The 23,361-nt window shown below is 43.3% G+C and overlaps 2 protein-coding genes and 1 long non-coding RNA gene across 8 annotated transcripts; 2 read left to right on the top strand and 1 right to left on the bottom strand.

Moving 5' to 3' along the window:
- Positions 1 to 602: 602 nt before the first annotated feature.
- On the bottom strand, positions 603 to 23,247 carry gucy2f (guanylate cyclase 2F, retinal). 5 transcript variants are annotated; one of them, XM_054794513.1, is made up of 19 exons: positions 22,863 to 23,247; positions 21,975 to 22,789; positions 12,382 to 12,680; positions 11,967 to 12,321; positions 10,411 to 10,495; positions 10,228 to 10,324; positions 10,035 to 10,160; positions 9,869 to 9,949; positions 8,758 to 8,934; positions 8,035 to 8,191; positions 7,818 to 7,967; positions 7,279 to 7,427; positions 7,040 to 7,203; positions 6,758 to 6,950; positions 4,950 to 5,124; positions 4,785 to 4,883; positions 4,615 to 4,709; positions 1,972 to 2,057; positions 605 to 1,501 (listed from the first exon to the last, which is right to left on the bottom strand). In XM_054794513.1, exons 2-19 carry the CDS (start codon positions 22,711 to 22,713, stop codon positions 1,396 to 1,398), a joined length of 3,333 nt encoding a protein of 1,110 aa, XP_054650488.1. In that variant the 5' UTR covers positions 22,714 to 22,789; positions 22,863 to 23,247; the 3' UTR covers positions 605 to 1,395. The 5 variants fall into 5 exon arrangements, 4 of the variants coding, with proteins under 4 accessions (XP_054650491.1, XP_054650490.1, XP_054650488.1 ...); XM_054794516.1 differs by lacking the exon at positions 7,818 to 7,967 and having other exon boundaries at positions 603 to 1,501; XM_054794515.1 differs by lacking the exon at positions 1,972 to 2,057 and having other exon boundaries at positions 604 to 1,501.
- Positions 7,550 to 9,798, top strand: LOC129191299 (uncharacterized). 2 transcript variants are annotated; one of them, XR_008573184.1, is made up of 5 exons: positions 7,550 to 7,965; positions 8,041 to 8,179; positions 8,415 to 8,548; positions 8,608 to 8,749; positions 8,824 to 9,798. It is a non-coding gene; the product is annotated as an uncharacterized LOC129191299 (long non-coding RNA). The 2 variants fall into 2 exon arrangements; XR_008573183.1 differs by lacking the exon at positions 8,415 to 8,548.
- On the top strand, positions 14,587 to 20,464 carry LOC129191298 (uncharacterized). The gene is made up of 2 exons (XM_054794517.1): positions 14,587 to 15,095; positions 18,268 to 20,464. Exons 1-2 carry the CDS (start codon positions 14,678 to 14,680, stop codon positions 18,639 to 18,641), a joined length of 792 nt encoding a protein of 263 aa, XP_054650492.1. The 5' UTR covers positions 14,587 to 14,677; the 3' UTR covers positions 18,642 to 20,464.
- Positions 23,248 to 23,361: the final 114 nt, after the last annotated feature.

Here is a 23,361-nt window from a genome sequence, read left to right as displayed (position 1 = left end):
CCAAAAAATCTCAGGACCGTTCCTATGTGGACAGGGCCTTAATGTGTAATTATTATTTTTATTAATTAAAAAAAAGTTCTGCTCAAAATAAAATAGAATGTGCGGAACTAAACTGCTCTCCTGTTGAGATTAAAGCCATAAAAAATCAACAAATAGGATTGAATTGGCTTTCAAGTAATGATTTAATTTATATATGTATAAAAAATATAGTAAGAAATAAAACTATATAATAAATAGCAGCACCCAGTGGGGAATGCTTTGGAGGCCCACTAGATCCATCAGGGGGCGCTGTGGTGAAAAAAGCCGCAATAGTTTCCCTACAGGCTATGTCTGTCTGACTTCCTGTCCCTGCCGACTCTCGCTGTCCTTTCTCTGCTACGTGAGGCAGCAGAACAAGAACTCCAGTGTATTATATTTGTCAAAAAATGCTTTCACTGAAATATTTTTCATCGGCTGCTTTTGTCTGACTTGCTCTTCCTGCCGACTGCTTTGTGAGGCTGTGGAAATGTTTCATATACACTCACCAAATATGAAAAGAACTGTTTGATGGGTTTTTTTTTCATTATTTTATCTTGAAGAGCTCAAAAAAGTGCATTTTTCATTTTGGAAATTTTTCATGTGTCCCAAAAACTTGACTTGGAAAAAAAGAAAACAACAACAACCAAAATACAACTTTTGATTCACACAGTTTAGTGTGTTTTGGTATTACAGTACATTTAGACAGAATTACAAAATACATTTAATACATTTTCACAAGAATTAATTAAGTGTACCAGCAGAATAAATAAAAGTACTTTTTAGACATTTGAAAATTCCAGCCAACTAGTTTTCTGGCTCATGTTGCTTACTTTTTATCACAATATTTCTATTTATCATAATTGTACTTATTGTATATTTTTATGATATATTTTTAATGTATTATTATTATTCTTTTTATATATTTTTATTTTGTAAATTATTTTTTACAAGCATAAATTTCCTGTGTTATCAATGCTCAATGCCCTGCTTACCTCCTCCACACATACAAGAGAAATAAAAGTGTCCATCACTATGTGGAAAAAGTGTGTCCATCTTTAGGGGTTATTCATGTGCAATATGCAGCCAGCTATATACAGTAAGTAACTGTCCCCTATTATGAGCATTCAAAGCTAACACAAACCAGTGCATTGCCTCTTGACGTGGGTCAGCCTTCTTCTCATTTGGGCGACCACTCAGTGGCAGGGAATGATTGGGTGCGCGAGTGAGGATTGGTCCGAGTCGGCTCATTACATTAGCACCGTTATGTTCTGCTGTGTTGGCTGCAGGCAGATTAGCCACTGGATGGACAATCCTCTTAAAGGAGTCTGCGTTAAGCCACGGAGGCGAGAGAGAGGGCGCTCTGTTTCTTGATTTCTCTCACATCTTTCCTCCTTTCCCGCTCGTTTTTTGCTTGTCCACTTGCCTGTTGGCCTTGCGGAAGAGGGTCTTGATCTCGTCCGTCACCATCTCCTGCCAGTTGACCCTGGCGAAGGCAAGAGGAGCTTTAAATCATGTGTTCACTTTTAAGGATGCGCTAATTAAGCACACAGCACACGACGGATGGAAAGCACGCCGCAAGAACACAGGGCTTTCCCCCCAATCTCCTTAGAGGGAGGGTGCACAAGTTGATAAGATCAAGAGATTAATGGGACGAATAGATCACAAGCGAAGATTGAGAAATCAGCATCACAACACACAAGCACAACACCAGCTGCCATGCAAGGTCTCTCTCGTCCGCTCTACCTCAAGCCTTTTTCTCGGCTTTCTTTCGTCTGTATGCGGCTATGTCTTCAGGGCTCAGGCCGTGATTGTCTTCCCTGGGAGTTCAAAGTGCATCAGTTGCCAAAAAAGTCATGTCATAGCAACAATGGCCTTTATCAGGGGGGAGGTTCAAACATGTATGGGTTGTCTTGATCGGTACTCAGCTTCAAGGCAAGGTAACATGCATCTTACCCTGGTTTGATCTCAGGTGGTTTTGGCAAAGGCTTCGCAAAGTCAGTCTTCCCCACAAGCCAGTAAGTCTCTTCAATGCCCTTCCCCTGGTCATGCAAAAAAACCCAAAACAAACATGAATAAATAAACACCACACCCCACCTAGACAACCACTTTTCCCCCTGAAGGTCCCTATTATCTTTTTTTATTATGAAGTTTTCTTTTTTTTTTAAACTTTTTTTAATATTAATTAATTCATTTCCAGTGTATAAGCCGCTATTTTTGTCTTACGCTTTGAAACCTGCGTCTCGTACAGTAATGTGGCTAATTAATGGCTAAAAACTACAGCTTCAGGAAGTAGTGACATGAACGAAGTGGAAGCTAATACAGTGTTCCCTCGTTTTTCGCGGGGATAGGTTCCCAAAATAGCCCGCCATAAGTAAGATCCGTGAAGTAGCCAACTATATTTGTTTACAATGATTATATACTGTATGTTTTAAGGCTGTAAAACCCCTCACCATACACTTTATACACTTTTCTCAGACAGGCATTAACATTTTGACACATTTCTCTCTTTTTAAACACTCTCAAAGTTCAAATTTTATTTGAACTTTGTATTTTGTATTTCACTCCTCTGACCGCGCCGTCCTGGCACCGTTCGGCTGTAGTGTTTTTGTATCCTTGTTAAAACATATCACTCCTGTCGTCGTATTTTCCTCACACGTGGTTAGATTCTTCTGTTTCTCCTATTGTGTACAGTATTGGCGGTTAGCAAGCAGCTAACACGATTAGCTAGTTTGCTAGCCATGACCACAACAGGAGACGGCGCGAAGGAGATTGATTGACAATGGTCTACAGCCAATCAGGGCTCAGAAGACAATGGGCGAAACAGCGAGTCCGTGAAAGGTGAACCGCGATGGAGCGAGGGGAACACTGTATCACGTTTTGAAGTCTTATGCAGCCATTATGCATCTTAAGTAAGTTCTGTTTGGATTACTCAGACCGCCAACTGTCCACTATCACCTGTGGGTTTGGAAAGGCTGGCTAATTTGCCTTGATACAAGAGAGAGACAACGAAAGAGAGAGCGAGACTGACAAAGTGTGTGACGAAGAAATTATGAAGCTGCTCAGTTGTGACGCTGAAGCAGACAACCTTAGTGGTTTTAGTTCCCAGTGGGATTGGATGATATGGACCTCAGCATGTATCACAATATTTTTGGATGTAGCGCGATATGACGATATAAGTAAATCCAGTGGAGTCTTGTATTAAAAGCTACAAACCTTAACCCATATAATTAAATACACTTGTCTCAAATTATAAAGCACATTTATTGATTTATTGGTAACAAACTGCGACACAGCAAGTGCATTTAGTGTCTACCAAACTAAGCGTTGTGTATTTTTGACTGGGTAAGTGTAGAGATGCTCGATGAGTCTGTCTCACGCTTCATGACACACTCCTTCTACTCAACTCTGTGTTTGACTTTTCTGGTAGGCTGCTGTTGAACTAGCCATGTTACACGCACTGTTCAGTACCGTTGGGAAAAAAGCATTTGTTTAATCAAAAGTTTAAAAAAAACTTTCTGTGTAAGATCATTACGAAATATCCCACGCTACGACGTGGACACCTGCGGCTTATTGACAGGTGCGCTCTGTAGTCCGGAAATTACGCTATGTTTTCTTTTATTTATTCCTATTTTTATTATTCTCATGTTTTTAAAAACAATTATTATTTTTAGATTTCTTACATTTTTTTTTACATTCTTTTATATATTACACATTTTTTATTATGTTCTAACAGCAATAAGTGGCCCTTGAGCCTCTTTGTGCACTAAACATGAGAAAAATCCATCATCTCTCTCAGGTTTTTGCTCCAGTCATGAGAGAAGAGGCGCTCAAAATGGTCACTTTTGACGTTTTTGATACATGATGCCGCCTCAATGAGCCCGCCCCGTGTATACAGTATGTCCACCACTTCACAAAGGGCAGCTTTGTAAAAAAAATGTTTTTAAAAGAAAGCGCAAGCTTTGCTACACATCTACACATCATTTGGAGACACTACTGTACAAAGTATGATTAAATGCTAATATAAAAATGCTTTTGTACAATTAAAGGCCTAGATTCTGCATATTTACTCATCCTGTGGCTTTAATTTGTCACTTATTATTATTAGTACTGTCAATGTCACCATAAACAATCATAGAACTGTTATTATTACTACTAATACTATTATTACCCTCAGTATCATTATTCCTATTAGTATCATGGTTGTCCTATAGTTGCTTAAATTTGCTCACTTCTAAGCACTGTCAGGCTTAAGTTGCTCTTGCAGCAGTTGTTGCTATGCCTGTCTTTCTGTCCTGCCCTCTTCCTCTCCGTGTCCATCCCCAGGTTCTACAGCCAGGTTCTCCAGTCAGACATCACGGCTCGATCCTTGCTATTCCTGCACCCGATGCTTATCTGGCCCCTTCCAGCACCAAAGAGGCGATGCGATGGGCGCTGCATTTTATCCCTCCTCTCTCTCCCTACCCATATCTCAACTCAATGTTGATGCAAACATTGCTATTCTCTATCACTTTTCTTTCCTTCTGTCCCCTCTTAAAACCATCACACTTTTAGTATGAAGACGTCGGGTATGGTATCCTAAAGAGTCCGTTCACTTACCTTCAGCTCTGTCTTGCCCCTGACTTCTATTTTATAGCCTTCATGAAGAGAACGGAGGGTCTTCACTGTGCTCAAATTCACATGGATTCTATAAGCTAAGAGAAGACAGTAGCCAGTTTAAGATGTGAATAAAAAACATATACTGTAGAGACGTGTCCAGGTAAACCCACGCAGCCCGGTGGATTCCATTCTCGAGGCAGTGTTGACGGTGTCTCCAAACAGGCAGTAGCGCGGCATGGTCAGGCCCACCACGCCGGCAACGCAGGACCCTGGGAACGCACATTGAACAATTGATGACGCTCGTTCACCGTGTTCACCGGTTCACCGTGACCCACCTGAGTGGATCCCTATCCGTATCCTGACGGGAACGTCTGGCATGTGGCGCATACGGAAGGTTCCCACCGAGCTGAGGATGTTCAGAGACATGTTGGCGATTTCAGCCGCGTGCTTGTTGCCGTTTCTCTTGGGCAAGCCTGACGCCACCATGTAAGCGTCACCGATGGTCTCCACCTGGATAACATCCATACCTGTTTTAGCTCGCATGCTCTCTTCGTACTTGTGCAGGTTTACCTGCTCCCACATCCCAAAAACATGCACGTTAGGCTAATTAGAGACTATAAATTGTCCATAGGTGTGAATGCTTGTTTGTGCTCATTGACATCCAGGAGTTTTCTGAAGTGACATATACAGTATATATATATACTGTATATATAAATAAATTCATACTAACCGACATGACGCAAGGAGTGAACATTACCAACAGCCGCAAGAGGGCGCTCTTGACAACTACAGGTATATGCTGCCCCCAGGTATGTTCTTTATGCTACTGCAGGGGTTTACAACCCACGGCTCCGTTATCCTTCTGTGTGGCTCCAGCCGGTTTAGGGTTCCATGTTGTCACTCCGCTGCCATGAGCCTTTCAAAGTTCTGCACGTGCCGTGCAATTCTCAGGTGAAGTGCTAGGGGCAGTGTTTTCTGGTGAGTCAACTTGGTGAGAGACTGTGATGCTGGTCAGCTATTTCACTTGTCAGCTTCCTTTATCGCTACTGAACAGTGGCAACTAAAGCGACATTTATCACAGCAAGTTTTCCTGGTCCTGAAGCAGCAAAACAGCCCAGACCATCACACTACCACCACATATTTTACTGTTGCTATGATGTTCTTTTTCTGAAATGCGGCGTTACTTTTAAGCCAGGTGTAATCGGACACACACCTTCCAAAAAGTTCAACTTTTGTCTCGTCAGACCACAGAGTATTTTCCCAAAGGTCTTGGGGATCGTCAAGAGGTTTTCTTTTGAGACGAGCCTTAATGTTCTTTTTGTTCAGCAGTGGTTTTGGTCTTGGAACTCTGCCATGCAGACTGTTTTTGCCCAGTGTCTTTCTTGTGGTGGAGTCATGAACACTGACCTTAACTGAGGCTGAGGCTGCCCTCTTGGGGTCATTTTGGTTGGCCGGCCACTCGTGGGAAGGTTCACCACTGTTCCATGTTTTGGCCATTTGTGGATAATGGCTCTCACTGTGGTTTGCTGGAGTCCCAAAGCTTTAGAAATGGCTTTATAACCTTTCCCACACTGATAGATCTCAATTAATCTCAGTTATGTTTTAACAGGGGGGCAATAACTTTTTCACAGGGACATGTAGCTTTGGATGTTTTTGCCCCCTTAACCATAAAAACTTTCATTCAAAAACTGCATTTTGTGTTCAATTGTGTTGTCATATAATTTAATATTTAATTTGATGGTCTGAAACATTTAAGGGGGGACAAACATGCAAAAAAAAAAAAGAAATCAGGAAGGGGGCAAACACTTTTTCACACCACAGTACAGTATGTCGCGTTACCTTCAATTTAGTGGTCAAATAGGTTTTGTGGAAAAACCAAAAATGAATGCGTTTGATCTAATTAGATCAAATGAATGCCTTTGATCTAATTAGATCAAAGGCATTCATGCGTAATAAAAAAACTACATCAGGAGGTTGCCTACAGCCATTGCTGTTAATGCCATTGCTTTTAAAATGATGCAAATGAGACCCTCTGGTGTTTATTTGCTGTTTTACACTACAAACCCGGCGACTATATGAGACTATATGAGATTAACTGGAGCATTTATCGTAAATAAAATTGTGTTGACTTATAAAACCCAACCTTGTAGACATCGTGGTTGGAGAGCACTGCGTCAAACAGCGTGTAGAGATCGTTGAGCAGGTCGACCACCTCGATGGGGTCGCTGAGCGACGAGATGGTTGTGAAGCCCACAATGTCGCTGAAGTAGATGGTCACCTGGTCGAAGAACTCCGGCTCTACCGTGGCACCGGTCTTTAGAGCTTCCGCCACAGAGCTGAAAGGACACGGGAGAACAATCAGTTGACTTTGAAAGCATCTGGGATGGGTTGACTGTAGCGGAGACGAGCGTGTTTGTCGACTGACGGTGGAAGCATCTCGGAAAGCAGTTTTTCCGTCCTCTGCTTCTCCACCTCCAGCTCCTCGGTTCGCTCTCGGATGAGATCCTCCAGGTTGGAGCTGTACTGCTCCAGCATCCTCAGCATGGAGTCGATGATGTTGGTCTTCTTACCCTTGTTGATGATCTTGAACTACACGGGAAGAAAAACAGAAAGCGCTCAGAATAAAGATGACAGCGACTTTGTACTTCTTAAATATGAACAAACCCTGTCAAAGATCTCATCAAAGTTGGGTCTTCGGTCCGGCAGTTCGCTCCAGCACTGTTTCATGAGCTGGATGCACTCCAGCGGGGCTTGGTCTGGGGCCACAGTGGGCCGGCACATTGGAGGGGGCTTCTTCACCTTTCGAATGATCTCTAACAACACAAAGGAGGTATGTGTACAGGTCAGGTGTGAAAAATAAGAACAATACGGCATTTGCATTTATTTATTTATTTATTTATTTTTTACAGAATATGAACGCGCATTGTGTTCTGCGTCCTGACTGGCTAAGGGAAAACCTGTCCATTGTGGCCTGCGTCCTGAATGGCTAAGGAAGAACCCGCCTCCATTGTCTTCTGTATCCTGACTGGCTGTAGACCTGTCAATCAATCTCCTTTGCGCTGAACTGCTGCACTTCCTAAAATGATTATGAGCTTAATTTTCAACTCTATCTTGTCTTCTTTTTACCATTGAACCATCCTCTGGTTCTGGTAGAGTTCTCCCCGGCTTCCGCACTACGTAAAACAGCCAGTACCAGTCCATACCCTCAGGCGGCAGGCCCAGCATGCAGTAAGGCGGTCCTCTGACCACCACCTCTTGCAGGATAATGGAAAAGCTGTACACGTCCCCTTTGTAGGTGCCTTTACGCGAGCTTGCGAGGTCCCTAAGGAACTCTGGAGCGGTCCAGAAAAGGTCTGAGTGGAGCAGAGGAGAATCAAGCTCGTCGTGTTGTGTGTGTAAAGCATGGTGTGATGTTGTTACCTTCAGGTGGAGGTTGTTCTACAGGAGCTTTCTGAGACTCCAGCAACTCATTGAAGCCGTAATCTGTAATTTTGAGCACGAAGCGCCCGTCCACCACGCAGTTACGAGATTTTAGTCGGCCGTGTGGGAAGTCCCTGTGATGGAGGTATTTCATACCCTGCAAGCACAATGTGTCATTTTTAATGCGGCAAACAAACACTGTGGCAACTTGAGTTGTGTACCACAATTATGAATTTCTACTGTACACAAATTCACATCTTATTGAGCTGAGCAAGGCTACAGTACATGCCTCTGTGTACTAAACTGCACCTACATTAAATAGCAATGTCATTCATTAGCAAATGCTCACAACTGAAAAAAACATTTATGTTTGTATGCAGTGTGTATGCTGCCAGAACCTGTTAAAAAATAGGATGCTGTTTATCGCAAGGACTCTGCTGCCTCTCACAGCAGATAAAGGACATGAAATGAATGTGATTCACCTACTTTGCTTGAAGGATGAAGTTAAATAAAGGTAAATAGGACGTTTATCTCAGTGTAGAAGTAGAGCTTTACTGTTTTTTTCACAACAAGGCAGAGTCATTTTGTCAGAAGCCCAGGAGGAGACTGATGTGAGCAGCAACAAGTCTCCCTTTGGGAGCATGGACGCTCTGATAAAGTGCGTCAGAGTTATTAGAGGACGGCGTGGGCGGCAGGCAGGCAGGCAGACAGGCAGGTAAGTACCTTGATGAGGTCGAGCACAAGTGAGGACTTGAACATCCAGTCTAATTTCACATCTTCGTTCCTCAGCAGGTCCTGCAGACTCCCCCTGGAACAGTGCTCCGTCACCACGGCAAACATGGAGCTCTCCGTGAAAAAGCCCAGGAAGGGATTGACGTTCTCGTTTCTCAAGTCCTTCATCTAAAAAACAGATTAGCAATGTTTTGGATTTCATTTTATTACCCAAGAAGTCCCCAAGCGAGATTGAGCAGGGGTGGGCAAACTGCGGCCCGTGGGCCACATGAGGCCCACCAAGCGTCTTAATCTGGCCCGCCGGGCGTTTCCAAATTCTTTTTTTTAAACCTTTAACATCAAAGCTGTATCCAGCAACATGACTTGCAGTGCTCTTGTGGCATGCTTGAGTCGTACAGGGAATAGCCAGATGCAACCAGTAGCTTGTACGAAAAGACGATCCAAACCATACGACACGTCAACACACACGCAACGCACAACGTAACCTACCTCCTCTATGCACCATGTGGGCATACAAATAAATATCTATGCACGACACCATGCCAAAATTACACCCATATATTCCTGCCGCAAGGCATGCTGGGTAGCTTGGGCTACTCTCTCTCCCAACGTTTTGCAGCATTTGTCGCATTTTTGCTTGACTGCAAAATATGTTGAGGAGGTCATCAGGGAAGTAAACAAGGGGGGACGTTACAATACTCTTGATAGCCAATGTTTTATTGTTCGTAGCTCATGTTGTTGTTGCCGCTGGACGACCCAGCATGCCTTGTGGGAACTTCGTCATAAGTTACGTGCTTAGCGCTTTGATGTTTTTTATCACCCATGCACTAGTAGTTGTAGTATATATGTGATGCGTTAACTTGCTGTGGATGTGTTGTGTTTTGATTTCGTTTCACCGTGAATAAGCACGTCGTTCTGTCTGATGACCACCGACATATGGACGGCACCTCGGCCAAATTTCTTAACCCAATGTGGCCCAAAGAGTCAAAAAGTTTGCCCGCCCCTGCTATTGACTGATGTTGCGGTCTACAATTAAATAGCATGCAAACAACATTTGGGCTTTGAACTGTGATTTGTATACACGTAGCATGCTCAAGCGAACCTTGGTGAAAATCTTTGTGCTGCTCTGTTTCACCTCCTTGAAGTGGCCATCCTCGAACTTTTTTAGCCACACCCAGTCACCCTGCGGGAGGAGAAGTGACATGTTGCAACATACTCGTGTCATCATGTTAAAATGACCTCTCGCTGAGGCCGAATGATGGGCCAACCTCAAAAACGGCAACGTTGGTGGTCTCGTGAGTCGCCGTCTGCGTGCTGTGCGCCGAGTGTGAGCGGTCGGCGGATTTCTCCTCCAAAGCACTTTTAGACTCGCTCAGGTCCTCTAAAGTGATTTTCTGTGTAGAAATGAAACAGATGATAATGATCTAAAGCCAAACACCGGCTGACAACATGACCGCTGACCTTCTTGCTGAGCTGAGGGTTGATGAATGTAAGATCCTCTAAGGTCAGCAGGATCCGATTTGGACCTTTCACCAGCTGGATTTGTTGGAGTTTCCTTCTGTGGGTCGGATCCACAAAAGATCATGAAATCAACCCATGACAGCACACCTTGCTACAACATATCATGGTGGACTGGTTGTATACCTAATGTAAAGACCGATGGCGAGCCCCGTTACAGCCAGAGCGAAAATGACGGAAAACACTGCAATAATGTAGGTGAGCTCCACACCTATGGATGACAACAACACGATGGGGATGAAGCACTAAAGAAACACACACTCACTGGGCTCAATATCAGCGACATCTGCACAATGTTGCCCAACACAGCTGATAAAGGACATGGAGGGTCGGCAGGAGCAATGAGTCAGGCACACAAAGCAAATACTAAGATGGGTTATGGGATACTACCATTTAAGTTTCTGTCGTATATTTGTGGCCATTATGTTTATTGTTGTGGTTGATTATTCAGTAGCTAAATAAATGTTTACCAGTATCATGCAGTGCCAAGGCAAAGTCTCTTAAACATTGCGTGGAAGTCGGGAACAGTACCTCTGGATTGGCAGACCGGGGTGGTGGTCCGCCTTTTCAAGTGTTTTCCAACTATAGGGGATCACACTCCTCAGCCTCCCTGGGAAAGTCTATTTCAGGGTGCTGGAGAGAAGGGTACAGGAAGCGCGATGTGGTTTTCGTCTCGGTCTACTACGTGCCATTTGGTCTTTGTACAATCGGAGCAGGTGCCTGGTTGGCATTGCCAACAGTAAGTTGAGCCTGTTTGAACGTTGGCCTCCACCAAGGCTGCCCTTTGTCACCGATTCTGTTCATAATTTTCATGCACAGAATTTCTAGGCGCAGCCAAGGTTTCAAGGGAGTCCAGTTTGGGGGCACTAGGATATCGTCTCTGCTATTTGCAGACGATGTGGTCCTGATGGCCTCATCGGGCTTTGACCTTCAGCGTTTACTGGGGCGGTTTGCAGCTGTGAGTGTGAAGCTTCTGGGATGAGACTCAGCACCTCCAAATCCAAGGCCATGGTTCTCAGTCAGAAAAGGGTGGATTGCATCCATTTTGCCCCAGGTGGAGGAGTTCAAGTATCTCGGGGTCTTGTTCACGAGTGAGGGAAGGTTGGAACGTGAGGTTGATAGGCGGATTGGTGCAGCGTTTGCAGGAACGCGGTCACTCCCAAACGCGTCCCTGGTGAGGTTTTCCGGGCGTGCCCAGCTGGAAGAAGGCCCCGGGGCAGACCTAGGACACGCTGGAGGGATTATGTTTCACAGCTGACCTGGGAATGCCTTGGTGTCCTCCCGGTGGAGCTGGAGGAGGTGACCGGGGACCGGGAAGTCTGGGCTTCCCTACTGAGACTGCTGCCCTCGCGACCCGGACACAGATGAGCGGAGGAAAATGGATGGATGGACCTATAAGCAGCTTTTTCTTGAAATATATGTAACTTCTTAGCATATGTACATGCTTTGCTTTACAAAATATCAAAGTGACAAAGTTGTATCCTTTAATTTTTTACTATGTGGCCCTCGCTGGGAAAAGTTTGGCCACCCCTGGTCTAAAGCAAAATAACATGTTGTCAGTGGTGGGAAGTTGATCTATAGGCAACTTCTTTGGGCAGTGTTATTCTATTCAATATAACACTTGCATGGAACCGGGCATTCGGAACATTCTACTTAAAAAATACATCCCAAAAGGCCCCTACCTCCTGTGCAGAGAGCACTTTGAACAAACCAGCAGCTGGAATCTGACGGTGGAGGAGACTCTCCTGGAAAATGGATGGACTTCCCGGCAAAGCGAAGCCGCCCGGACAGAAGATCCACCACGTATGTCGGGTAGAGCTGACTCCCGACGTTGTTGGTGTCCAAGATGACGTAACTGGTTTTGATTTCACCCGTATTGTCCACCTGTACCTTCTGGTTGAAGCCACTGAAGGTTATGTTCTTTGTATAGAAGGCCAGGTTTGAGCCCGAAAGACGCATGCCGGCTCTCTTGGTCTTGTGGATGGACTTGGCCAGGAGATAAATGCTGTTGTAGATGGTCCCGAATAGCGGATTAACCTGCATTGAGAGCAGATGTCATTTTTAAGTCATAACACTTCGGCTGCTTTTTACACCCACCTGCTCAGAGGCAACACTTAGCGTCAATTCCCCACTTTTCTCTGCAACAGTCAAAGCCTCAGTGAAGGACATGGGGTCTGAGGCAATGGTGATGGTGAGCACGGCATCATAGGCCTCCCTCAGCAGGCTGTTGTTTTGAAGGGGGAAGTAGGAGGTGCTGTAGGGCAAACTGTAGTGCAGCGTGTCGTAGGGCATGAAGACATACTTCCCAGAGGTCAGGCCCATTTGCTGCGCCTTGAGGAGGAAAGCAGCCTGTGGCTCTCCTCCAAGCAGGACAGAGTGCATGCACATGACGATGACTGGAACAAAAACATTGTTTTAGTGGCGTGATGATGCAGCAGCTTTGAAAGCACCTCATTACATAATATTGGTGTGCACAATGTACTAGTTGTGGCAGCTCTAGTTCAACACATGTGCAAATTTATTAGCAAAACACATTTTTATTTATATATAATGTGGGACAACCAGTCCAGGGTGTACTCCACCTGTCGCCCGAAATCAGCTGGGATAGGCTCCAGCATACCCCCGCGACCCTAATGAGGAGAAGCGGCATAATGTGGGACATTCTCATTGTCTGGCAAGCGGTGACAGCCCTGTCAAAGTGTTCCATGAAACACTTTTTTGGACAATACTGTTGCAGTCAAATGCAGAAAAAAAAATCTCAGTATAATTATAGTGTTCTCAGACACAGTGGTGTGAAAAAGTGTTTGCCCCCTTCATGATTTCTTTTTTTTTTTGCATGTTTGTCACACTTAAATGTTTCAGATCATCCAAAAAATTTAAATATTAGTCAATGACAACACAACTGAACACTAAATGCAGTTTTTAAATGAAACTTTTTATTATTAAGGGAGAAAAAAATCCAAAGCTGCATGGCCCTGTGTGGAAAAAGTGATTGCCCCCTAAACCCAAAAACTGGTTGGGCCACCCTTAGCAGCAACAACTGCAATCAAGCGTTTACGATAACTTGCAGTGAGTCTCAAGTTGGTTTCAGTTTGATGTCACCAATAGATGGCCGGACACTCTCCTTCAGCAGAATTCATGCTTCCATTTATCACAGCAAGTCTTCCAGGTCCTGAAGCAGCAAAACAGCCCGAGACCATCACACTACCACCACCATATTTTACTGTTGGTATGATGTTCTTTTTCTGAAATGTGGCGTCACTTTTACACCAGACGTAATGGGACACACACCTTCCAAAAATTTCAACTTTTGTGTCGTCAGACAACAGTGTATTTTCCCCAAGGTCTTCACTTTTTCACACAGGGCTATGTAGGTTTGGATTTTTTCTCCCTTAACAATAAAAACTTTCATGTAAAAACTGGCCGGACGGTGGTCTACTTTAGCATGTTGGCCACACAGTCACAGTCAGGAGATCGGGAAGACCTGGGTTCAAATAAGAAATCAGCAATGGGGGCAAACACTTTTTCACAGCACTGTAAATGTAATTGAAAAAATAATTCTATAAGTTTTGAAACTTGTCGTTAAGCGCTAAAGGTAGTTGAGAGGTTAGTTTTATATGAAGCAATTTACAGTACTTTTGGACTTCAACTGATATATAAAATAGGGCTCCAAAAATATTTATTTGCTGGCCTTTTTTGGTCAGATATGCTAAGGTGCTAAAGGCTGAATGTTAAAAACTTTGAAATGACCAAAAAGCCTGTACATTTATTTTTTGGGGGAAAATGACATGATCTAAGAATTTTTACAGTTTTTTGTGTTATTTACTTTTGTGTTTTTTACAATGTCAATTTTCACCATGTTTTGTAGTTTTTTTCTTATTATTTTATTCATAATCCATTTGGCTAAGAAGATTGTGCCAAACTTTTTTCAAGCTACTGAAAAAAATCAAAGAATGTGTGGAGACACAGTGATATTTTTAGATAAAAAATAATGCATTTAAATAAAAACATTGTGTTATTAGTATCAACATTTCAGATTTATCGCTTTGCACAACCTTGTTCTATTTCCTACTTCAGTGCTCTATTTCAGATTGGTTGCTAGTGCTAGCTATAACTGCTCAGTTCATTTCAAAAGTATATAAGTCTTCATCACTCGGTCTTTGGCTTGTCTTTGGCCTAGTCATTATATGAAAAACACGAATTTTTGTATTATTAATTGTTGCGCTGTATGTGTTTTCTTTTTAATATAAGGTTTTTGCCACAGTTCTCTGGACGCGCGAGGAAAATGAGTGACGTGTGCGGAAGTAACGTAGCCGGAAATGAAGTGGCACGGTGCATTTTGGGTAAACAAACAACAGCGCAGAGGTAAAAAAAAAAATAAAAACGCTGTAAAATGTCCCGTGGACAAACATGGAGTTGCGAGGAGACTCAGGCGCTTATTGCTGTATGGTCAGATGACTATATCGCACAGTTGCTTGCGACTACCCACAAGAATATTCACGTTTTTAATTTGTTCAGCGAAAAGATGGCGGCGTGGGGATTCAATCGAACGGCGCAACAGTGTCGCATCAAGGTGAAAAAACTGCGACAGCATTACATAAAGGTCCGTGACTCCATACGGAATAATGGCTGTTCGGGGGACGAGAAGGACAAGTTCCCTTGGTACGATCAGCTTGACGAAATACTCGGAACAAGACCCATAAGCAGCCCCAAGCAGGCGTCTTTACAAGACGATGTCCCTATCACGGCGATTAAGGAAGAGCCAGATGATGTGTCACAGTGCTCCGTTAGTCGGGAGTGGTGTAAAAGTGGTAAGTGTCTTAATTAATTAATGTAGCCACGTTGACATGTCCAAAATGTCTGCTCGTATTTACAAATAAATATGTGCGTTTACATGAAGAAATGGATATTTTTCTGCCCAATGTGCCACACTACAAACAGCTCTATTGACGAAGCAACCCTGACTTCCGGTGTAAACAAACGCTCATGTTTTTGTTGTTGTTGTTGTTGCTTCTACCAATTCCGGTGTCCCTCTATCCATTTGGACTTTCATTCTTTTGAAGCGGACCCCCATTGTGTTTTACCAGGTGCTTTCAAAGTGGGAGTATCAGAATTTTAGGGTGTGCTCACATTTGTAAAATATACTTGGTGGTCACATCTGGGTGCGGTCCGGTTTGAGTTCTCACTTGTTTTATGGGCAGCGGACCAAGTAATTTTGTCCGATTCTCAGTGGGTTTCAGGTCAGGACTCAGGACTTCAAATGACATTTGCAGGCCAAAGTGTTTGCGTGGGTCCCGATTTTCCATTCAAACTTGACCGCTGCCGGGCAGTCATTAAAAACGTCATGCATTTATTATTTTGTGACCGTTATGTAAGAAGACTACCATACAGGACTATTATTAGTCAAAAAACATTGAAGACAAGTTATATGCAGTATTCTGGTTACCAGGCGTCAGTAATGTTACATTGATGAGACATGACATTGCATTAGATTGCCTTCACGCAGCATAGAGTCAGCTATGGCATGTCCGGCATGGTAATAGTGAAAAAAAGTTATCCTTCTATTCTGTGTGGAAGTGGTAAATTTTTGGCTTCTTACTTTGTCCTTCCACACTCTGTTTGAAACCTTTTAAGTTTAGAACAACCAAATTAGAGGCTAACTAACTAAAGCGGCGGCTGTCACTGCAGCGATCCCGTAGCCTGCGAATTACAGTTGCGCAGTGTGTTATAAACAAACAATAATAGGAGCGTAAAGGTGACTATAGGGGTTATTTAATGTCTACAGGACTGCAGTAACGGTTAAAAATTGTATTTAGAAAGTCATTAACAGGTTTTCTATGCTCTAATTACGAAACTATTCAATTTATTAATATTTAATCCTACTTTGCGGAAATTCACTTATCGTGGTCGGGTCTGAAACCAATTAACCATGATAAACAAGGGACGGCTGCGCTTGGCCTGCCACTAATTCATTTTGACGACCACAGATAGATTTAGCACTAACATTTGCATTAGCATTTGGCTAACGGGAGATCTCCCGCATCCACGTCTGCAACCAGCTGTTGTAAATACTGTACTGTACAGAGATACGCTTAGTATGCATCACGGAGTCAGCATGATTTCCTCCTGAACCTCAGAAAAAGTGTTTACATGCAGGGTGATGGGAGTAATGATGGGTATACACGTGTTTCCCCAATCATTGTACTGAGGGGCGTGAGCAAGCATACTGAGTTCTGACTGTGTGGAGTCTTTCAATTGTCCTTTTTTTTTTCCATGTCACTTTCCCCATGATGACAGACGGTAAACATGGTTTATCCCGTCTTTATACAGCAACCTTTATACTGTCTAACCTCTGGAAGGGTGGTGCGGCTCAAAGCTCACAGCTGCTCCCAAATGTAAACAATGGAGCCGTGACTGACTGCTTCTCCCGCAATAGGCAAGCTACAGATGTAACAAGATGAACATCCATAGTTGCACACTTGCCTGAGTGGTCGGTATGGCACAAAAAACAAGAAGAAAGTATGAATAAAGCACTATTAAACACTAAAAACGCAGTGGAAAATACGGAGCTGCTGCAACTAGCTGCTACTCGGGCGGCGCCATCTTGAAACATGAGCCCTCCGCATCAAATCCAGTCTATATCGATATGAACAATATGCTTGTTTTTGATATCGTGCTGAAAAGAAATATCAATATTTGAAAAATATCGATATATCGCCCAGCCCTACATGGAACCTACCAAAAGAAAGATTAGGCTCCCCTTTCATCGGAAAAAAATGTTTGTTTCTACCTTTTTCTGTTTCTTTAGTAATCACCAGGAGAACATAGGTAAGTTTCAGGGAAATATCAGTTCCCGACTAAAAAAAGGGAGAAAGCCAGCTTTTTGTGAAAAGATCCATTTCAAGCATAACTTTCACTTTGACACAATGTTTTTGCTTTTGTGGCAGCTCAAGTATCTAAACAACTACACCACAACATAAACAACACTAAAAAGGGTTGTTTTACATCAAAATAACAATTTATTTACAAATGCAACCCCATGAACTGTGTGAGCATGTGTGCACGCGCGCGTGCATGTGTGCATGCATTTAAATTCCTTAAAATGCGTAACCTTCTGCATGCAACTGTCCTCCACGTTCTTCCACTTCCTCCTTGCTGTCATGTATGTTTTTTCCATTCAAATTCACATGCCGAGCTCTTATCAAATGCCACCTCGTGGCCGTTTTTATGGCGTAAAACAGCTCTAAAAGTGACATCCATTAGTGTGCAGTTGACCTCCTTTTGCCTCCTGCGCAAAAAAAACGTAAAAGACGTTTCAATATGTTTTTGGAATCGGGCGTTCGCGTTTATAAAAACGTATAAATACATTTTTGGTATTGAAGGAGTTAATTTATTATTGTCCCAGGCGTAGTGCCCATGAGACATTGTTTACTTGGACTTAGAAATCGTGATAATTGATTGAGTTGATTATTACTCATGCAGACGCATAAGACGCATTTCACTGTTTACCACAAGGCTGCAATCTATTTGTGGCTGTAGTGGGGGCGGTGGCCTATGACGTGTATTTGTCAAATGTGCGTAATTTGCCACGACACGTGCAGAAAGTGAGTAAAAATTGTGAAAAGCAAAACAAAAGTGTTAAGAACTACAAATGAACTTCATTCGGTCGCTTCCTTTTGTCATTTTTTTTTTATGAAACAAGATGGTGCCGCCTGTGGATGCTGTTAGATGAGGAAGGGTTCCACAGTAGCACTCGCTGCTCTTAGAAAAGAGCGATACCTGCTTTCTTTTTGAAAAAAACAGTTCTAGAGGGTTCTGACTAATCTCTAAATATAAGTTAGTAACACTGATCTCTCCCGCACACCAGGTGTGAGGGTCAACGGGTGGCGCCAAACCTATGACTTGTGGCAGGCAGCCAAACGCTGCATGTGTACGAGTTGAACACAGCAATGACAGGCTTACACTCTCATACTCTGTCAACAGGGTCCAGTGAAATTCACCTTGGAGACGAGAGCACAACCAGCTCAGCTCCGAGCTCAGAGAGCCCCAGGCCCGAGCAAGAAACAAACGGCTTTCGCTGGACAGTACCCGGGGCCCAAAACAAGAAAAGGAAAAGCAGGGTCGATCGTTTTGACATTTTTTTGGAAAGCTATATGCAGCAGAAGCGGCAGATGGACGAGGCCGACCGAAAACGGCGGGACGAGGAGAGGGCTGCGTTTGAAAAGTTTATGAGGATGCAGCAAGAAGCGGACGAGCGGCGGTTTAAAGCCATGCAGGAGCAGCAGCAAGTCAACAACCAACTGTTGCTGCAGATGATGGGGATACTGGATCAAGTTGTAAAACATTTAAAAAAGTGAAGTGACTTTTTCTGGTGGATCATGTAATAAACGCCTGATTTAAAAAAAACAAAAACAACTACATTCCTATGTTTATCTACTTTGAACCAGTCCATATGCTTAACAGGTAATCAAAGGCATAACTACCATTGGTGTTGGGTCATTGTTTTTTTTTTGTGGTGAATAATTTGGCACCGATATACAGTGGGACGTCTAAGGCAGGGGTGTCCGCAAACTTTTCCACCAAGGCTTACAGGCACTTTGATATTTTTATATATACTTTTTTAGTTTTTAAAAAAGGCTTTAAAAGTTATACGTATTTACAGATAAATGTTATGAGTATCAACATTTCAGCTTTTTCTCTTTACATTGTGCCTTTTTGCTGTATTTTTCCTCAATATATGCTTTTCTTTTGTTCGTACAGTGTGCCATGGACCATTAAAAAAAAAAAAAAAAACACAAACGGACTGTGGACACCCCTGCTCTAAATTGAAAGACTCCTTATTTCACAAACATTTTATGGAAAAAGGACTCTTCAGAGCTGCACAAAACCAAACTTCTGTTCGAACTGCTGTCATGCATCTATCTGTAACACTGCACATTTTCCTCTGCTTTTTTTGCCCCCTCCCACACACAAACACACACGCAAAACAACCAAAATAGAGAGGAGAAAAACGATGGTGCATGCAGGAAGTCATGTGAAGCAAGCAGTGGACTCACATTCAAAGCAGTGCCACCTTACCTGTTGTCACTTGTTATTTATTATGTGTGCTAAACGTCTTTTTCCACTTGACACATAAGAACGTTAAAAAGTCAGATGCTTGAGGAGCCTTTGGCGGTAAAATTAAGAATAAGCGTCATTGTATTTGAGTGGTGGCTAGCTTCTTTTTACACTTGTGTGTCATGAAATGTTATTTGAAAACATGGCCTGTACAGTTAATAAAAGTTTTATGATGTTGACAGATTATTTCTACTTGCATTATTTTTCATGGGTAAAGAATGAAATACAGTGGTTCCCTGGTTTTCGATGAAAATTATTGCTGAAAGCATGTCTCGATTTTCGTACACTTGTCTCAGTTATCGTACGGCCAAACAGTGTAGCAAGCGTATCATTCCGTGGAATGGAGTGCCCAAATAAAGCATCCATGCGTTGGTGAAGAATGAATAGTCTTTTTAGAGCGGCAACAATTAATTGACAGATCAATGATTGATCGATTATTCTATTAACAACTATTTTGGTGTTCGATTAATCTTTCGAAGTTAGTTTTTAATTTCCTATGTCCTCCATGAAAACAGACCTTTTACCTTTTGTGTTTTAGGAAAAACAAGACATTCACACACCATCCCAGGCTTTGTGCTCAAGATGCAACTCAACAAAACCTAAATTCCCCAAAGAGAATTGAACGGTACTTTGACATTGACTACCAACTTACTTTGTCAACTCCGGTTTTCGGTTCTAGTTCCGCTGAAAAGTGAGGCGATCCCAGCCGGTCTATTTTATACAAGATGAGCAAGTCATTATTATGGAGAGTTATGAGGAGTTCCCAAAAGATTGTGATTGCTAGAAGCAACACTGCATGCCAGCATGTGAACGTGCAAGTTAACACTGATTATTATACTAACTAGAGTATACCCTACTAGTCTTTTCATTTATCAATGCTCAACATTGCACAACTTTGACATATTAACGCTTAAACATTTAAAAAGCAAGTTGGAGCAACAACTTTCTTTTTTCATGTCACATTGTCATGAAATATTTTCAAATGCTGTATCTCCACGTGACCACTAGATGGCAGTGTTTCGTGTGTGACGTTTTTTTGTGGCGACCTTTCTCATTTTTTCCTTGTTGTAATAAAACAAGTGTTTTATTGCATTTGATTGATGCCTCAGAGTGTTTATTCCTCCAGCAAACACAGTGTTCCCTCGTTTATAGCGGGGGATAGGTTCCCAAAATAGCATGCAATAACTCTATCTCGCTTATAGATGGATAATATCATCAAGGAATGCTCTTTTTTTAAAAACAGTTTTTTCTCCATGTCTCCTTGGGAACCTCGTAGGTTCTCAATAAATGGTGACACCATCTCCAAATTAGTTAAACAGTGAAAAAGTGGCACTTTCATAGCCCATTTTAAGCTGGAAGTCTGGACATAACCAGGTTGAGTTTAGCCTAAGTTGCCATGGTGATACGGTTACTTTAAAAGACAGCTACCTTCTCTGAACAGGCAAGTCCAGCTTTCTATTCAACAGAGCTCGCTAACCCACTAAACTCCCTTCGCAGAATACCTCCATCACTTTGACTTTGGAAAACAGTGATCGACGACGTTGTTGCCTCTTTTCTGATATGTTGCGGACCAAACCATTAACTGTTTGGTTCGTACTGATTTGGTCCGTCCAGGGCTGAACCAATTACTTGATTAATCTAAACGACAAACTTCAGATTAATCGACTAAAAAAAAATCGTAACTTGCAGCCTTACTTCTTTTAGAGTTGGGACACTATGGACAAATTCCGAACAGGGAGTCCTTAAATCATCCTTATTATATGTGTGGGGGTGATTTATTTGTTCATAGAATGCACACCGAACAATGAACAACTCTGTATCTGCATCGTTTCTTCCTCCCATAAAGCACTGCGCTGCTGAGGCGTCCGAGCACATTGCGTATTTCTGAGTGTTAGGCAAACAGGTTTTCAGACAGTCTGTGCTCGTGGAACTGTAAGAGGTGGCCGGGGACCGGCAAGTTTGGGCTTCCCTACTGAGACCGGACCCGGATAAGCGGAAGAACATGGAATGGAATGGCGTGCAGCTCCAAAAAAGTGCCAGAACTTTAATAAATAAGGCTATTGAATTCAAGAACGCAAATGTAAGAAGGCAGCGTCTGTTAAGTGTAAAGGTTCCTCGTTAACACAGGTTGCAGAGGGAAAGGTTTAAGGGCGACACATTATAGAAAGTGAGCTGGGCCAGTGTGTGTAATGATGATTGTATGTGCTGCTGACGTTTACAATAAAGTGAGCAAGTATACAGCTGTAGCTCTCGTCCTCCACTCTTTAAAGTTAAGTTTGTAACGGAAGAGCATCCACGTGGCCCGTCCATCCTCTTCCCTCTTCCCTTCTCTCATCACCATGTTCGCCAACAATAGTCTTTAATAAAGGTGAAAGTGATGTTAAATGTTCATTTATCAATTTAATTTGTCATTTTCAAGTATTTTGTACAATAAAATGTGTTTTGTGTTCATATTTTGGGTGTCTGGAACGGATTAAAAAAAATCTATTTAGTTTTTTTTACGTTTAGGTTTTTGTCCGACAGTTTGGAACAAATTAATGGGGAAATCTGTGGCTGGAGGTCGGTCCACTCACCTCTTATCTCTCCCGCATCTTGGATCTGCCTCAGTGTGTTCTCAACCTGGGTGTCATTTATTCCCACAGATGTAACCAGGGCGACGGGAAGCCCGTTTTTCCTCATCGCAGCGGCCACTCTCGCCGCTGTGTCCATCCAGATGTCTTCGTTGGAGGAGACCACCACAATGTTAGCCCACCGGAAGTGCTTCAGCACGGTGAACAGCACCTCGGAGGGAAATGGCACTGTCCTCGAAAAAGTCGGGTATCCGGTGATGCGGTCCAGCTCAAAGTTGACACATCCGTGGGAGAAGATGGCCCTGTCCCAGTTCTTGGCAAGAAGTGCTGCTGCGGTACAGTATCCGGGATTTGTGGGTCCCACAAACGCATCCGCCATATTCTCGTAATAAATGAATGACGTGAGAGCTTTGGATGTTTCACAAGGCTCCTGCAGGATGATGAAGTCCATTTCCAGGCCTAGATTCAACGTCAGGTCTCCGCTGATCCTGCTTATCGCGAGCCTGGCGGCAGCAGCAGGGAACGTCCTGTAGTACACGGGGTCGCAGTTCCAAGGCCCCAGGACCCCCACTTTGAATATCAAACAGCGGACACAGCAGGGGAACGTCAACACTCCGAGGAGGATCCATATTAGAAAGTTAAAAGGCGGCGTCAGTAAAGTTTGCCTGCTTTTAATGACGGGCACACATGGATGGATGGACTCCCAGAGAGGCCCTCTCAGATTGGGAGGAAAATGTTGCATTGTCCTTGCTGGCAATGTGAGGTAGTGACACCTTAGGTTCTTAGGTGCACGATCATTTCAATTTCGATGGTGGCGTCTAAAAAGCACATACAAGCCTTAGGAATCGACCACTTTGAAATGAACGGCAGAAAAACAAAAGAAAGACTCACGTCATCTGGACAGCTCCATCACCCAACGTGTCACCTAACCATCCTCAAAACCTAACTGAGGCACGGCAAGGGTCTGGGGAGCCGCTGTAGTGCCAACACAGCCGAGTCATAGTGTTTGGACGTCAGGCTGAAAATGACAGGTGAGAGACGGGGCGCGTTTGGAGACAACTTCAGCACCCTGGAGAGCTACTTACGCCCTGCAGCCAGCGACCTGCTTTGCTCCTTTAACAGCTCTGCACACCAGCAACATAGCTGCAGGCAAACAAACACCTGTGCTCCTCAAGCATCATCTTAAAAAAACACAACAATCCAAATTCAAAATGTGATGAACATCGGAGGAACCATGTCAACCACGGGCTCATTCAGCAAAAGCCTCCAAAGTGACCGTGGGGCCAAAACGTAGGTGTTACTCACTAATCCATTTTCAGCGAGGCGAGCTGTAAGAGGATTGACAGCAGGCCTTTAGTCTAGTCCAAAAGCCTTGTTATGGTGCAGCTGG

The sequence above is a fragment of the Dunckerocampus dactyliophorus genome, chromosome 12 (genome assembly GCF_027744805.1).
Source record: "Dunckerocampus dactyliophorus isolate RoL2022-P2 chromosome 12, RoL_Ddac_1.1, whole genome shotgun sequence".
NCBI classification, from domain to species: Eukaryota; Metazoa; Chordata; class Actinopteri; order Syngnathiformes; family Syngnathidae; genus Dunckerocampus; species Dunckerocampus dactyliophorus.
Note: the sequence above shows the minus strand (reverse complement) of the source record. Positions and strands in the feature narration are given on the sequence as shown.

Bases quoted from the DNA above. Each gene is read 5' to 3' on its own strand.
- LOC129191298 (XM_054794517.1), top strand. From the start codon at position 14,678: ATGTCCCGTGGACAAACATGGAGTTGCGAGGAGACTCAGGCGCTTATT. The intron at 15,096-18,267 runs GTAAGTGTCTTA...CTCTGTCAACAG, and splicing joins TCGGGAGTGGTGTAAAAGTG to GGTCCAGTGAAATTCACCTT.
- gucy2f (XM_054794514.1), bottom strand. From the start codon at position 22,713: ATGCAACATTTTCCTCCCAATCTGAGAGGGCCTCTCTGGGAGTCCATC. The intron at 7,968-8,034 runs GTAACAACATCA...TGCTCCACTCAG, and splicing joins AGAACAACCTCCACCTGAAG to ACCTTTTCTGGACCGCTCCA. The intron at 5,125-6,757 runs GTTGGGTTTTAT...GATGTTATCCAG, and splicing joins CCAACCACGATGTCTACAAG to GTGGAGACCATCGGTGACGC.